At 46.1% G+C, this 14,858-nt stretch overlaps 1 protein-coding gene and 1 long non-coding RNA gene across 2 annotated transcripts in view; one reads left to right on the plus strand and one right to left on the minus strand.

Annotated features, from left to right (window-relative positions):
• Positions 1-11,354, minus strand: part of Tmc5 (transmembrane channel like 5) — a 57,041-nt gene extending 45,687 nt beyond the window's left edge. Inside the window, exons 1-4 of the mRNA XM_059268196.1 lie at positions 10,641-11,354; positions 10,535-10,586; positions 8,509-8,624; positions 4,035-4,124 (exon numbers count right to left, since the gene is read on the minus strand). Coding sequence (XP_059124179.1) covers positions 4,035-4,124; positions 8,509-8,624; positions 10,535-10,586; positions 10,641-11,304 — 922 coding nt within the window. The 5' untranslated portion in view covers positions 11,305-11,354. The remainder of the gene's footprint in view (positions 1-4,034; positions 4,125-8,508; positions 8,625-10,534; positions 10,587-10,640) is intronic.
• LOC131915172 (uncharacterized) lies at positions 30-13,922 on the plus strand. Its single transcript, XR_009380279.1, has 4 exons — positions 30-288; positions 1,612-1,781; positions 12,581-12,676; positions 13,465-13,922. It is a non-coding gene; the product is annotated as an uncharacterized LOC131915172 (long non-coding RNA).
• Positions 13,923-14,858: the final 936 nt, after the last annotated feature.

Below are 14,858 nucleotides of genomic sequence, written 5' to 3' on the forward strand. Positions count from 1 at the left end.
CCTTCATTAAAGACAATGGGGTTCTAGAAACAGAAGGTGGGGAGTCTTCTAAATGACTTGTAATCACAGGACAAGGCTTTCTTCTCAGTTTTACAGTCATCATCTGATATGCACATTTTGGGGCAGCGAGAAGGCTCAGTGAGTCAAGGTGCATGCTGCCAAAACTAATGACCTGTGTTTAATCCCCACACGGTGGAAGGACAGAACCGATCTCTGCAAGTTTCTCCTTGATTTCCACACAGGAGACTGCACGCACCAATAACTAAATGTATTTCTATATGAACCCAGGTGAGTTCATAATTATTATTCTCTCTTGACCATCTTAGGTCTGCCTTCTAACGGCCATCCTCCTCATGCTGGCAGAAGCCTCAGCTCCTGTTCAGACACGGTGCTCAGTTAAGATTCTCCCAGCTTCCTTTGCAGAAAAGGGTAGCCATGTGACCCGGTTTTAGCCCATGAGAAAGCAGCTTTTAGGACTGGGCTTTAAAAAAGTTGGTTTGCTTGGCTTTTGCTCTTCACCACCCTTCTGCCTTTGTGCCTTTGGTTTTGAAAACGATTAAGTCGACGTTCATTTGCTAAGGATGATGGGCAGAGTGAGGGAGACTCAGTCCTTGAGGGCATCATGGGATAGCTTCCCTATTGAACTGCTCCCTCCACTCCTCCTGTTCCTCGAGAAAAATAAGTTCTTTGTCACTAAGCCATTGTTCGGCCTCAGTGACAGAGATGTGAACAGAATTACTGTACAGACCCGACTTAAAAGTAACCTGGACCAATTTGCTCATTTTCCAGTGGACCAAACTGAGGGCAGAGAGATGGATTGGAAACACTTGCTCTACTGACTCCTGTTTAATGTCAGCACTAGACAAGAACTTCCTATCTCCTCCCACAGTGGTCAGTGGCATCACCCAGACCTGCCCTAATTAAGGGCAGATACTTCAGAGTACGATATTCAGTGTTCACAACTACCCCATTTTATAGCTAAGAAAACTGAGGCTCGATGGGGAGATTTTGCCTAAGGCTAAAATGTCAGAAAGCAGTGGAGCTAAAGGTCCAGCTGAGGTGGTCTGAACCCAGAAAAGCAGAGCTTGAGTGTTTCTCCTTTGCCCCCTCCTGGAACAGGTGCTAATGTGCATTCATTCATCACTCATTCATAAATTAGCGAGTACTTACTAGTGCTTGCTCTGTGCCAGGGAGTTACCAGAATCCATAAGAGTGACACATTATTAATGAACTGATACGTGATTTGAAAATCAGAAAACAGGGAGATTAAAAGCTGTGACTTCTATTTCTTCACCCCCCTCTGCTTCTGAGGGTCTCTTCTTCCACCTCATGCTGGCTAGACAGAGCAGTCTAATGGTCATGGCATTCTTTCCCCAATAGTTAAAGCCAATCTCTGCTTCACTGACAGCATCCTGCCAGGCTGCAGTGTCTATCTCTTGTAAAAGTTACACTTTAGCTTAAGAAAGTTCTGGAAGGGTGAGTCTGGAGACTGCTGGTAGGATATGGCACTAACAGAGAGAAATAGCTTTAAGTCACAGGGCGGGGGAGGGGGCAGGGGTCCCTCAGTTTGTACTGCAATAACCCTGTGTGTTTGGTCCTCTTTATTCACAGGCTTGCTGTTGTGATGGCATTCTTTGATGTCTCTCTTATGGCTTCCACGGGGCGTATTGGTCTCTGTCTGCAAGTAAAACCCTCATTGCCACACAACAGGACATTTAGAGTTTCCTAATTCTTCAAAACCTTCAATCTTTCAGGAGAGATCGTTCAATGTATGCAATCAGGTAAGCCTGAAGACTTGAGTTCAAATCCCAATATCCATGTAAATGCTAAGTACGCTTGCCTCCTGTAAGTCTAGGGCTTGGGAGGCAGAGATAGGATCTAGGAATCCCAAAAACTCTCTTCGATGAGGCCAGGGAACATACCTCAGCAATTAAAGTGGCTTTCAACCCAGCTTGATGACCTGAGTTCAGTCCTGGGCACCAACAATGTAGAAGGAGAGAACCAACTCCCCCAAGTTTGTCCTCTGACCCCCATACGTGTACACACACACACACACACACACACACACACACACACACACACACACAAGTAAATAAATACATAAAAACATTATTACTTACTTTTGTGACAAGGTTTCAATATGTTGCCCTGGCCAGCCTGGAACTTGCAATGTAGACTAGGCTGGCTTTGAACCCATAGAGACATACCTACCACTACCTCCAAAGTACTGGGACTAAAAGTATGTGTGGTGCCGGGCGGTGGTGGCGCACGCCTTTAATCCCAGCACTCGGGAGGCAGAGCCAGGCGGATCTCTGTGAGTTCGAGGCCAGCCTGGGCTACCAAGTGAGTTCCAGGACAGGCGCAAAGCTACACAGAGAAACCCTGTCTCGAAAAAACCAAAAAAAAAAAAAAAAAAAAAAAAAAAAAAAAAAAAAAAAAGTATGTGTGGTAACATCTGGCCAAAATATAGTTTTAAAGAGTGGGGGTCTTTGCCTCAATATGTAAGTTGAAGCAATAGAGGAAGATGTCAATCCCTGACTTCCATAAGTGTGTGCATGCACACACACACACACACACACACACATACACACGTACACGCACACACACGTACACACACACATACACACACACACACCACATCCAAACACTCATATACATATTCACATCATATACACAAACATATACAAATAAGAAAAAGAAAACAAAGCTTTCTGTCTTTCACTGGTCTACATACTTCCACATCTCAACATTATGCAAGTTGCTTTATTATCTCCCAGTTTTTTAATCAGTGGACTTTGGCCCCAGAAACACAAAGATTATCCATGACACAGATGGCTCTATCTTATGATAAAAATTATTGATTTCAGTGTGGGCATGTGATCCTCATAGCGCTGGACAGCTAACAGGAAAGAAAAGCCTTCCCTCTGAAGGATAACTATGTTGAGGGGCATCTGTGGGTCTATGAAGGTCAAGTTTAAAGAGAGGCTGAGCCAAGCAAAGGTGAGAGATGGATGAGTAATAACCCCTACAGACCCAGCCTTGGCTTCGGACTCTAAGGCTGTGGTTTCTATATTCAGCAAAGTTTTCCTACACCCTTCCTCCATAAGCCAATAAATTCCCTGCTAATTCCCATCTGACCTGGGTTTCCATTATAACCAGGAGATTTTTTTAAATGTGTGTGTATGTGAATAAGTATGCACCCGTGTGTGCATGGGCGCACTCACCCATGTGAGTGGGCATGTGTGGAGGCCAGACGCTGATGCCAGGATGCCTTTCCTCTGTCGCTCTCCATCTTATTTTTTGAGACATGATGTCTCAACAGAACCGGAAGTTTGTCATTTTGGCTAGACTGGTTACCCAGTGAGCTCCCAGGATCCACCTGTCTCTGCCCCACAGCACAGCACTGAGTTCCAGGCACTTGACATCATAGCCAGCTTCTTCTTCTTCTTCTTCTTCTTCTTCTTCTTCTTCTTCTTCTTCTTCTTCTTCTTCTTCTTCTTCTTCTTTGTGTGTGTGTGTGTGTGTGTGTGTGTGTGTGTGTGTGTGTGTGTGTATGAGAGAGAGAGAGAGAGAGAGAGTTCTTGGAATTCAAACTCAAGTCTTCACTGCTGCACAGCAGGCCTTGACCCACTGGGCCATCTCCCCAGCCCACAACCAGAAGGTTCCTAATGAAGATACCCTTGATGCTTAGCTGGGAAGCATGCATCGTCTAACAGGAAACTGAATACTGAGGCTCTGGTTCAAGGATGAAGTGTGTGCTTCCCATTCATAAGACCCCAGGTTCATCCCCACAGCAAAAGAGGGAAAGAAGGTGGGGAGGGAGAGATGGAGGGAGGGAGAGGTGGAGGGAGGGAGGCAGGGAGAAAACCCTTGGGATAAATGAAGCATCAAGTTCTTAACCTTGCATTAAGATGTTCTTAGCATCCATTAGAAGGCCAAGAGCCTTGAAGACATGGCCATCTCCAGTACCTGGGTTGCCCTGAGCCCAGTCCTTCCCAAAGGCTGACTTTTTGGGGATGATTCATAAGACTTACCTTGGGGTGATGTGTACCAATCACGCTCACATAGCAGCAGGTTTCCATCTGCACAGACAGGGCTACTTCCTCTCTCGTAAGCAGAATTCACTGGAATGGGGAGGGGAACATGGCCAATCAGTCCTTCTTCACTGGACACTGAGGAACACATGATGGCTGAATGTACTCACAGTGGCTAGGAAGGGTAACTCATACTAAAACTTTGCTTTTGAGGTCCTACAAGATCGGAGGTTAAGAACTTGGGTAGAAAATATGATTAAAATACGAAAACCATACAATTAAAACTAGTTAGGGGCTGTAGAGATGACTCAGTGGTTAAGAGCACTGGCTGCTCTTCCAGATGACCTGAGTCTGGTTCCCAGCATCCCAGAATGCACGTGGAGCTCACAACCACCTGTAACTCCAGTTCTAGGGGATATGGTGCCCACATTTTGCCTCTGAGGACACTGCACATGAGTGGTATACAGACATACATGCAGGCAAAACACACACACATACACATATATAAATAAATAAAAATCTCAAAAAATATTTCATAAAATTAATAGTTGTATTCCAGCACAAATACATGCTTATGTAACTGAATACATTTCACAAAACTGTATTTCACATAGACTTAAGTTTATATACTTACATTTTAAGCCTATTTCACTTTGTAACTGATTATACTTGTTAATAAGTTATAAGTCACATTGAAACTGCTTGTAAAAGTGAGCACAAAGGTTCCTTGAAGCTGTAATGTTTTGTGACCGCACATGGAGTAAGTGTGGCCTGATTTTCCTTGGGACAGAGTCCACTCTCTGCATCTGTAGGACAGTGTCACATTCCAATATATGTTTATGCAATCTGCATTAAAGATGAAAGGCAGACTCAACATAGAATGAGGGAACTTTTGAAGGGGACACTGCCAGAGGTTCTAGAACCCCTTGCTTGGGAGTAATTCTCAGCCCTGTTATCTGCCAGCTGTTTGCCCCAGGCATTCAACACCTCTGAGCCTCAGTGTCACAATCTGTAAAATGGGGATAACAATCTGACTTTCACACAGGATTGCTGGTGGAACCATCTGTTAAGACATGTGACACTGAAATAAGCCATTAAAACGGAGCAGGGGAAGACCCACACACCTCCCCCTGGCGCCCTTTCATGGGGAGAAAACACGGACCTGCTTGGCACAACAAGGTTGGGCACTATTATAGTGAGTAAATATATGGTGGGTTGAGAGAGAGAGAATGGTTTATGCCCTGTGGAGAGAGGCAGATCTGAAAAGGTGAAGGTGTTGAGGAGCAGGCTGAGGTGGGAGGCCTGCTTACCACCTGGGGCCATGGTGATATGTGGGCCTGAGCTGCTGCCAAGGCCCATGTCTGGGTTTGTGGCCCCGCAGCAGCCAGGGTCTGTGTTGATGTCCATGGCTCCTATTACCACTGAAGGCCGAGAGACATTGCTGCAGAGTTGGTTCCTTCCCTCACTGGCTGCAGCACTAGGGAGCACTGGCCCGGCCTCTCACCAGCTGCAGCTACAGGGAGAGCAGGTCCTATACCTCACCTGGGCAACACAGCAGAGCTGACCCTGTTCTCAGGACCGTGGGTGAGCTGGCCCTGCTCCCCTCATCTGCCATGTGCTGGTGTGGGTGAGGGAAAGATGCCCCCTCCGCCCCTCTTACTACCTGCAGCACTTGGGAGAGCTGATCCTGCCCCTCACCAGGGCCAGTACTTAAGAGAGCAGGCCCTGCACCTCACCTGGGCAGCAGGTAGATGACTAGAAACAGGTAAAATTATGTTAAAAGAATGAGTGGGACAAGCCTAAGCTAAGGCCGAGCATTCATAATTAATAATAAGTCTCTGTGTCTTTATTTGGGAGCTGGTGGGCAGCCCAAAGAAAATGCCAACTACTCTGTGAATTCCAGGCCAGCCTGGTCTACAAAGTGAGTTCTAGGACAGCCAGGGCTACATAGTGAGACCCTGTCTCAAAACAAACAAACAAACAAACAAACAAACAAACAAAACACCAAAATATCAAATGAAAAAACAACCCTCTAGTTTTTGGGGGTTTGTTTGTTATGGAGCATTCCTGTCACAAAAGGTAGCAGATACAACTCGGTACAGTTGTTACTAGTTCAATTAGCATTTCTCCCACATCTACTGTTTGCCAGGCACCATGACACTAGGAAAATCACCGAGAGCCTTGGAGGACTCACAGATGATTCTGAGTTCTTCAGAAGTGAATAGCTTACCACAATGGAGGGACACTGGGGAGGGGTTGGCTGGCTCTGGGACCTTTGTCCTATAGAGGATCCCAGAGTAGGAAGCCACCGTTGACTTTTTTTTTTCATTTTAAGTGTGTGTGTGTGTGTGTGTGTGTGTGTGTGTGTGTGTGTGTGAAGCTCAGAGATTGACATCAGATGTCTTCCGCAATCACCTCTCCACCCTATTCTTTGAGGCAAGGTCTCTCTGAGCTTGGAGCTCATCTATTCAGCTAGCCCGGCTGGCTGTGGAGCTCTAGGGATCTGCCTGTGCCCCGCCCCCATTGCTGGAGGTACATCACCACGCCTGGTTTGTGCATGGCTGCTGGGGATCTGAACTCACGTCCTCGTGGTTGCACAGCAAGCAATTTACCCATCAAACCTTCCCCCAAGCCCTTAACTTGTCTTTGAAGAATTTTAATTTCCAGTGTTCTCTAGAGCCGGATGGTCAGACATCCACCCATGTCTGCACTGACTCTACCCAGCAGCACTTCATGGGAAACAAGGAGTCACCGTCTGGGTCAGTCTGGATTCCTCTTGGCTGTCAAATTAGTGGTTGAGAGACACTGGCATTTTCTTTTTCTTTTTTTTTTTTTTTTTTGTTTTTTTGTTTTTTTGTTTTTCGAGACAGGGTTTCTCTGTGTAGCTTTGCGCCTTTTCCTGGAACTCACTTGGTAGCCCAGGCTGGCCTTGAACTCACAGAGATCCGCCTGGCTCTGCCTCCCAGTGCTGGGATTAAAGGCGTGTGCCACTACCGCCCGGCGGCATTTTCTTTCTGAGCCTCAGTTTGTCCCTTAAGCAAAATTGGAGATCTTTCCCCCTCACTGTCCTTCCTATGAAATTTTATTGTCACAGCTGTGTTTGATACCTGCCTCTGTGCTGTGTGTGTGCCTGTGCTTAGGACATCCAAACAGTAAGATCCCCACCCCCACCCCACACCTATCAACTCCCTTGCCCTCCTCCTGAGAATGCAAAGTACACATGTTTATGATATTCTTGGGCGGAGCAATTAGTGTCCCCACCCTCTGCAGACGTAGTTCCTGACAGCCAGTGTTCTCAGTAGTACAGATGCCCCCGGATTACCACAACTCCACTTGTGAGTGTTCAGCTTTATGTGGGAGGGAAGTGATACGGACTCAGTAGAAGTCAGCTTTCAGAACTGTAGTTGTTCGTTTGTTGTGCTTTGAGACAGGGTCTCTCTATGTAGCCCTGGCTGTTGTGGAATTCAATATGTAGACCAGGCTGGTCTCAGACTCACAGAGATCCACCTGCCTCTGCTCTCTGAGTGATGAAATCAAAGGTGTGAGCCACCACACCCAGATTTCAAATTTGTTACTTTAAAGGCTGGGAATGTGCTCAGCAATATAGGAAACTGGATATTTTCCTAGTATGTGTGAGGCCCTGGGTTCAATACTCAGCATCATTAAAAAAAAAAAAATTGAAATGTAACATTCTCTTTTCCTTCCTTTTTTTTATATTTATTTTTTAATTTTTGAGACAGAGTCTCTTGTAGCCCAGGCTGGCCTCAAACTATGTAATTGAGAGTGACTTTGAACTCCTGATCCTCCTGCCCACCGCCCACCCCCACAGAGTGCTGGGATTACAAGTGTCCCGCCTCACCCTGTTAAATTTGAAAATTTCCTCTCTAGAGATTTGCCTGGCCCATGATGCTGAGTAGCGGCAGTGAACTGCAGCTCCCTGACAGCCCACACATCACCAAGAGAAACAGCTCATAGCGTTCTTCAGCGCAGCATGGTGCTGAATGAGGAGGTTCCACAGTGGATTCGATGCGTTTTGACTTGTGGTATTTTCACACAGAGCATAAGTCCAGGAGCATCTACTCACAGAGAGATGCACCCCATCCCTTCCCCTCTGCTGCCTTCAAAACCATTCCCAGCACCTGCTCCAGCCTATCAACCTTCTGCCTGAGTGTCAAGCACCAGCATCCTGTGCTGTTCTTGGATGGTCCTTCTCTGCTGCCTTCCATTTCCCCCTCTCTTCCTCTTCTTCCTCCTCCCCCCTTCTTTCTGTCTTCGCCCCCTCCCTCTCCTCCCCTCCCCTCTTCCTCTTTGATTCTCAGTGATGCACCTGGCTTCCTGCACACCAAGTTCTAGTTTCTATATGTATGGAGGGCATGTGAGGGAAGGAGGAGCCAATGTCACAGCTGTGGCGTGCCTTAATTCATTGCCTTTGCTTTCTTCCTGGGACACTAATGCCACCTTAACACATACTTACCATAGCCATTTCTAGGAGAGTGGCCCTGTGGACCTGCCATCGCTATGGATGCCATTTCAATGCCTTCAGGGTAGTCTTCATTCTCTCTCCCTAGCATGCCCAAGGGGCCATTCCTCCTGCAGGAAATAGGGATTCCATTGAATATGTTCTGCTGAACACCATGAACTACCCGAAGGATGACTATCTGTGCTGGTCCATCTTATTATCACCTTGACTGGATTGAGAAGGCCTAGGAAACTCGTAAAGCACACCTCCATGTCTATGAGGGTCATTTCCAGAGAGGATTATCTAAGGGGGGGAGACCCTCCCTGAATGAGGGCAGCACTGCCCATAAGGGGACCCCAAATGAAATCAAAGGGGAACCAAGAAAAACAAACCTGAATGTGTATTCTCTGCCTCCCTCCCCCGTCCTTCCCTCCCTCCCTCTGTCCCTCCCCTCTCTTTTCTTCTCCCTGTCTCTCTGCTTCTTGGCTACTTCACCACACTCTGTGCTCCACGATGGGCTGAAACTTTTGAAACCATGAGCCCAAATACATCTTTTCTCCTTCAATTTGTTTATGTCTGATTTTTTGTTGTTGTTGTTACAGTGGCTTAACTGCTGAGCCAGTGCTCTAACCCTCCTTTTATTATTTTTAAAGGACTCCAGGGAGCAGAGTAATTCTAGTGAACAGTTAAAGTCAAATGACTTGGAGCACAGCTCTGAGGTAGAGAGGGGACAGTAGCAGGACCAGCTGCTCTGGGGCTGGCACCTTGCTCTTGTGTTGGCACTGTGTAGCTTCCTGTTCCTCAGTCCGTAAGTGGAGGGAAACAGCCTGGCTCCCAGGTTAGGAGGATCCGTGAAAGATGAAAAGAGGGCTGATGGGATCAGGGTGGCTTTTGGAAGGGTGACTCAGGCGGCCAGAGGTAACATCTGTGGCCTGGTCCTGAAGATCCGCTATCTAGGTCCTAACGACATTTATCTGATCGCTGTATATCAAGTCCTGTGTCCTTGCTCCTGGAGATAAATGCAAGCCACTGGAGTCTTGTTATTTCTGTTTTCTTCCCTCTCCTCCCCTCCCCTCCTCTCCCTCTCTTCCTTCTTTCCTTCCCTCCCTCCCTCCTTCCTTCTTCCCTTCCTTCCCTCCCTCTTTCCTCCTTCCCTCCTTCCTTCCTTTTCTTCGTCCCTCCCTCCCTCGTTCCCTCTACCCTTATCTCTCTTTTTTCTTTTCTTCCTTCCTTGTTTTGAGAAAGGGTCTCACTATATAACCCAGTCTGGCTTTAATGTCCCAATCCTCGTGCCTCAGCCTCCCAAGTGCTTACATTATGGAAATGTAGAACCACTTCTAAGAGAGCCATTTTTTAAGAAATCAAATTTATAAATATTATAATTGAAATGGTACATGTAAAGTAAGACATGTATCAGTTAAAATGTCATGTGGCAAAATGTATAGGTTAACAACAACAATAAACTAACCAAAAAAATAAGTATGTTGTTGACATGACCTCTGGAAAAGTGAGCCTAGGAAAATTAGATTTGGCCCAGCTGTGGCACCCAGATAATGCTGTCAAGGTCTAAAGCTATAGCAGATAACAATGACCAAAAATGCCAGAAGCTAAAATCTTTTATCCCACACTGACTGGTGAGCTGAATGCTTGATCCTCAGCTAGTGGCACTGTTTGGGGTTTTCTGGAAACTTTGGGAGATGAGCTCTGACTGGAGGAAGTGGTTCACTGCAAGTGGGTCCTTGGGGGAGGAATTTTGTCCCTGCACCTCCAACCATCCACCCAGTTTCACTCTCTTTGCCACCCCCCCACACACACACACCAGGATGGGAACAGCTCTCCTCTGCCACATATTCCTGTGGACATGACGTTCTGCCCAAGAGCATAGTACCAAGACACCATGGGCTTGAATTGTTGGCATTGTTTGTTTGCATTGGGCATTTTAGACACAAAGGTAATCAATATATGTCCCTAACAAAAACCAGTGGACCAACTCCCACTGCCTTGATGATTACCCCAATGTGGGGGATAGACTTGAACTTACCTCCTGATGACTCCCAGTTTGGAAGAGCCATAATCATGATCTTCTTCAGCACCTGGATAATCAGGTTCTCCCCAAAAGTCTGGAGCATTCTTTGAGTTCTCAGCACCAGGATAGTCTGGTTCTCTATAAAAGTGGGGAGAGTTTGGCTGATTATCAGCACCTGGGTAATCAGGTTCCTCCAAGGTGTCTGGGTAAGAGTTGATTCTGGAACCACCATAACCTACATCTCTTCTGGAGCCTGGCAGGTTGGAATTGGCTCTGGGGCCAGGATGGTCAGAGCTGCCCTGAGCTCCAGGGTAGTCTGGTTCTTCCCAGGATCCCGAATAACCTAGATTGGTTCTGGAACCTGCATAGTTCATGCTACTTCTGACTCCTGCAGAACCAGGATGACCCTGAGAGCCGGGGTAGTGAGGCTCTGGGGATGAGCCTGTGCCATAGGGATCACTCTGGAAGTCATTATAGTCTGGCTTAGGAAAAGACTCCTGATAGTCTGGCCTTGTTCTGGAATGTGCAGAGAACGAAGGACTCCTGGTGCTGTGATAGTCTGTGTTACTCAGAGATCCGGGATAATCTGCTTCTGCTAGAGAGCTGGGGTAGTCTGGATTTGTTCTAGAGCCCGAAGAATATGGGTTGTTCCTGGGACGGTGGAAGCCTGGATTGTCCAGAGAACCTGGAAATTCTAGATGATCCTGTGTATGGTTTTGAGACCCTGAATAGCCAGGGTAGTCAGCACGTCCCTTGTAGCTGCTGTTCCTGTGAAAGGAAGACATGATGCTGTAGAGTCTTCAGCCGGTTGTGTTAAAGCATCGCCGCCTCTGGAGCAACTTTTATTAACCTAAAACATCAAAAAGGAAGGGAAAGGTCAGTTATTTTTTTTCCTCCCTTGCATAAATTGCTGGGTTTCTTCCAATATCTAATAATTAGGTGCTTAGGTGCCAAGAACAGTGACTGCATTTTGCAGCCTCCCCACACCTATGAGGAGGCTCTGAAAGTGCTCAATGGCAGGCCAGCAGAAGCATTATCTACAACTTCCAGGTCATACTGTTAGAGGACTGAAGTCGTTCCCCTGTTTATCAGCTTTCTACTTTCTGTGTGCCGGCACGGAGCTGTTGAACGGTGGTCTTGGGTCATGAGGACAACAGTGCTCTCTGTAGGAACAATAGCATAATATATGGGGAGTTGAGTTGTGGGCAACTCCCCTGAGCAAAGCACGGAGCTCAGACTACTATGGAGGAGAGAATAACCTGTGTCTTTTCTCAAGATATTGATACCTACAACCACAGTTATATCTTTAATAATTAACCTGTATGATTGGGGGGAGGGTCCTTAACCAGAGATTAGAAAAAAAACAAAATAAATTTTTAAGACAGAGTCTCATGTAGCCCAGGCTGGCCTTGAGCACACTATGTAGCAGAGGATGACCTTGAGCTCAAGGTCAAGGATTACAGACTTGTGCTACCATGCCTGACTTAAGCCATGCAGGGCTCCGTGCAAGTTAGACAAGTACTCTACCAACTGAGCTTCATCCCAGCCCTCGGAACCAGAACATCTTTGAGCAGTTTGTTTGCTTGGTTTTTTTTTTTTTGAAACAAGTCTCCCTGTGTAGCCCAGGCTGGTCTGGAACTCACAATCCTCTAGCCTCAGCCTCCCAATGCTGGGGTTACAGGTGTGCACCACTGCATCTAACCTTGAACATTTTTGATTGCTCTTGTGTTTCTAGGGTTAAAGCACGTGTGCGCAAAGGAAGACTAGTTTACGGAACCGAGACAGAAGGCTAGGATGAGGACACCAGCTGGGATCTGTTATTGTTTGAAAATGTGACTTTATCAATTCTATGAGCTCTTCAGATGGGGAGCACTCTCTAATCAAGTGACAAGGTTTTCTCTAGATGTCCCTTCTCTGGCAACAATGCCTCGATTTCCCCTAAAAATCCTCCCCATTCCCACTTAGCGCAGGTGATACAGAAACTCTGCATTGTACAACAATGCACAATGATCATGTAACTCCAATCTGACCAATCAGCATCCACCATTTCTTTGGATACAGGATTTTGGCTCAGGAATGGATGGGCTCACATATCCCATTAGTTCTGAAGGATCTAGGCTGGACTTGCTGAGGAGAAGATGCTCTTCTTCCAAGGAGGTAAGCAGCTCAGCTTGGAGCTACTGTTGGGGTGTCAGTGGGGGTAAAGAAGAAAATAATACACAGAGGAGAAAGTTCACAAGAAGAGCCAACAGGGTTTGTTGCTAAGCCTGTAGGGGGAAGTAAGGAAAGTAAAACACAAACATACCTCCGCTGTTTGACGTCTGAACGATTAGGTAAACGCGGATGCCTTCGAAGAAGGAAGTATAAGATTTTTAAAGCTTGGCAAACTTATACAAGTTTATTGCTGTATAAATGACATGGGTTCGGCTTTGAGTAACCAAAGCTTAAGAAAATATTAACTCTCTCCCCTCAACTGTGCCTTCGGAATGTTTACTGGCTGACTCGATTCTGCTCAGCACCAGGGGAATCAATCAGCTTTCCTTTCTTTCTTCCTTCCTGGTGTCCGTTGCTCTCTGCTGTGGAAACACGTCTCCTTGGGTAGCACCCCTCCCTACACCAAGCCCCTTTGGGCTGGATGTGGAGATTGTCTTCTTCCAGATCATGTGACCAGGGAGAGGGCAAATCACCCAGGCAGAACTAGAGAGTCAATCTTTGGAGCTTTGTGTTGCTGAAATCATAGCCAGGCAATTTCAGCCTTAAGCTTCCACTAGTCACCAATGGGAAGGCTTGCTAAACGTGATGCCCACAGAGAGAGAGCAGGGCCAAGAGAAATGTCGAAAGAAGAGTGCCGGTGATGAGCGTGCAGCCGCTGGATCCAGGCACACCTCAAGGCAGGTGAACACCACAGGCCTGCGTCATTGCCTTCCCTTTTTGACATAATTTAGGGTCGAGTTGCTGATTGTTGGCCGATGAAACAGAAGAATCTCGACTACAACACGACCTTTGCAAGCAGGGACATTTATACACACTGGAGTGCCATGAAGACCTACTGCTGTGTTTTGCTGCAAATTATCTCTCCTAACATGGTTTGGAACTCATTTGTTGCCTTGTAGCAATTACCATGTCTATGCTAGGAACTCCCAAGGGCTACATAAGGCCAAGGTCTCAACTTACATCCAAGTAAGGACTAGTATATTCAGGAAATAAAAAGATATATGTAGGCCAGCCTAAGAGAAATAAATATATCCACCCAAAAATGACAAGTCATAGAAACTTTTTATCAAGGCACCTTAAAAATTGAAAACTCAGATGTCGTCATTCCAGAGCAGAAAGAGAGAATGAATTATGGTGTGCTCACAGCATCAAAAACTATGCAGTAATAAAGAAGACTGAACTTTTGGTACATGAGGTGGCGTGGATAAAAGGGTCGAACACAACAGAGCATATGCTGTATAAATCCATCCCAGTTCAAGAGCAGAAGAGTAACATGTGCTGATTTTTGTGGGAATACTGGACACAGAGAAGGAAAGAGCCAGACAATGAGCCGGACCTTCCATGAGGGTATCCCTAAGGAGCTGGGTTATGATCTTGTATTCTTGGGTAGTGGATGCCTAGAGGTATAGATGTGTGTGTGTATGTGTGTGTGTAGATGTCCGCTGAGTTGTACACTTAAGACCTGTGTACATATTTGTCAATATATTACTCTGAAAATGAAAATGAAAATGAAGGCTGGAGGTGTGGGGACTGTGATGCTTGATATGGTAGCAGAAGCAGGAAAATCACAAGCTTCAGGCTAGCCTAGGCTACACTGTGAGTTTGAGGTTAGCCTTGGCTAGCCAGCAAGAATCTATCTCAAAACAAAAAGAAGAAGAGAATAAAGAAAGCAAAGGGAAGGAAGGAAGGAAGGAAGGAAGGAAGGAAAGAAAGAAAGAAGAAAGAAAGAAAGAAAGAAAGAAAGAAAGAAAGAAAGAAAGAAAGAAAGAAAGAAAGAAAGAAGAAAAAGACCAGGAAAACCAAAACCAGAAGTCATACCCATAAAATAATACACCAATGTTTTGGGCTCACAGATACTTCTGACTTTCTTGCATCTAATTCATAGAAAATCTGAATGAGTAAAAACAAAATCTAGGTGAAGACAGGACGTATTATCTGACTTAAATGTTGATGTGGTACTAAAATGAAAGTGGTTAGGAACACTAGCACTTGGTGTCAGGTAGAAAGGACTTTAGTTCCCATTTGCTGGCTGGGCTGGGCACCTAACTGTTTGCACACCCACCTAACACCAATAGTAACATCTTAGCACCAGCCCCAGGCAGCCTTCAGGGAACAGAAGTCCCTA

The sequence above is a fragment of the Peromyscus eremicus genome, chromosome 1 (genome assembly GCF_949786415.1).
Source record: "Peromyscus eremicus chromosome 1, PerEre_H2_v1, whole genome shotgun sequence".
Classification (NCBI taxonomy): domain Eukaryota; kingdom Metazoa; phylum Chordata; class Mammalia; order Rodentia; family Cricetidae; genus Peromyscus; species Peromyscus eremicus.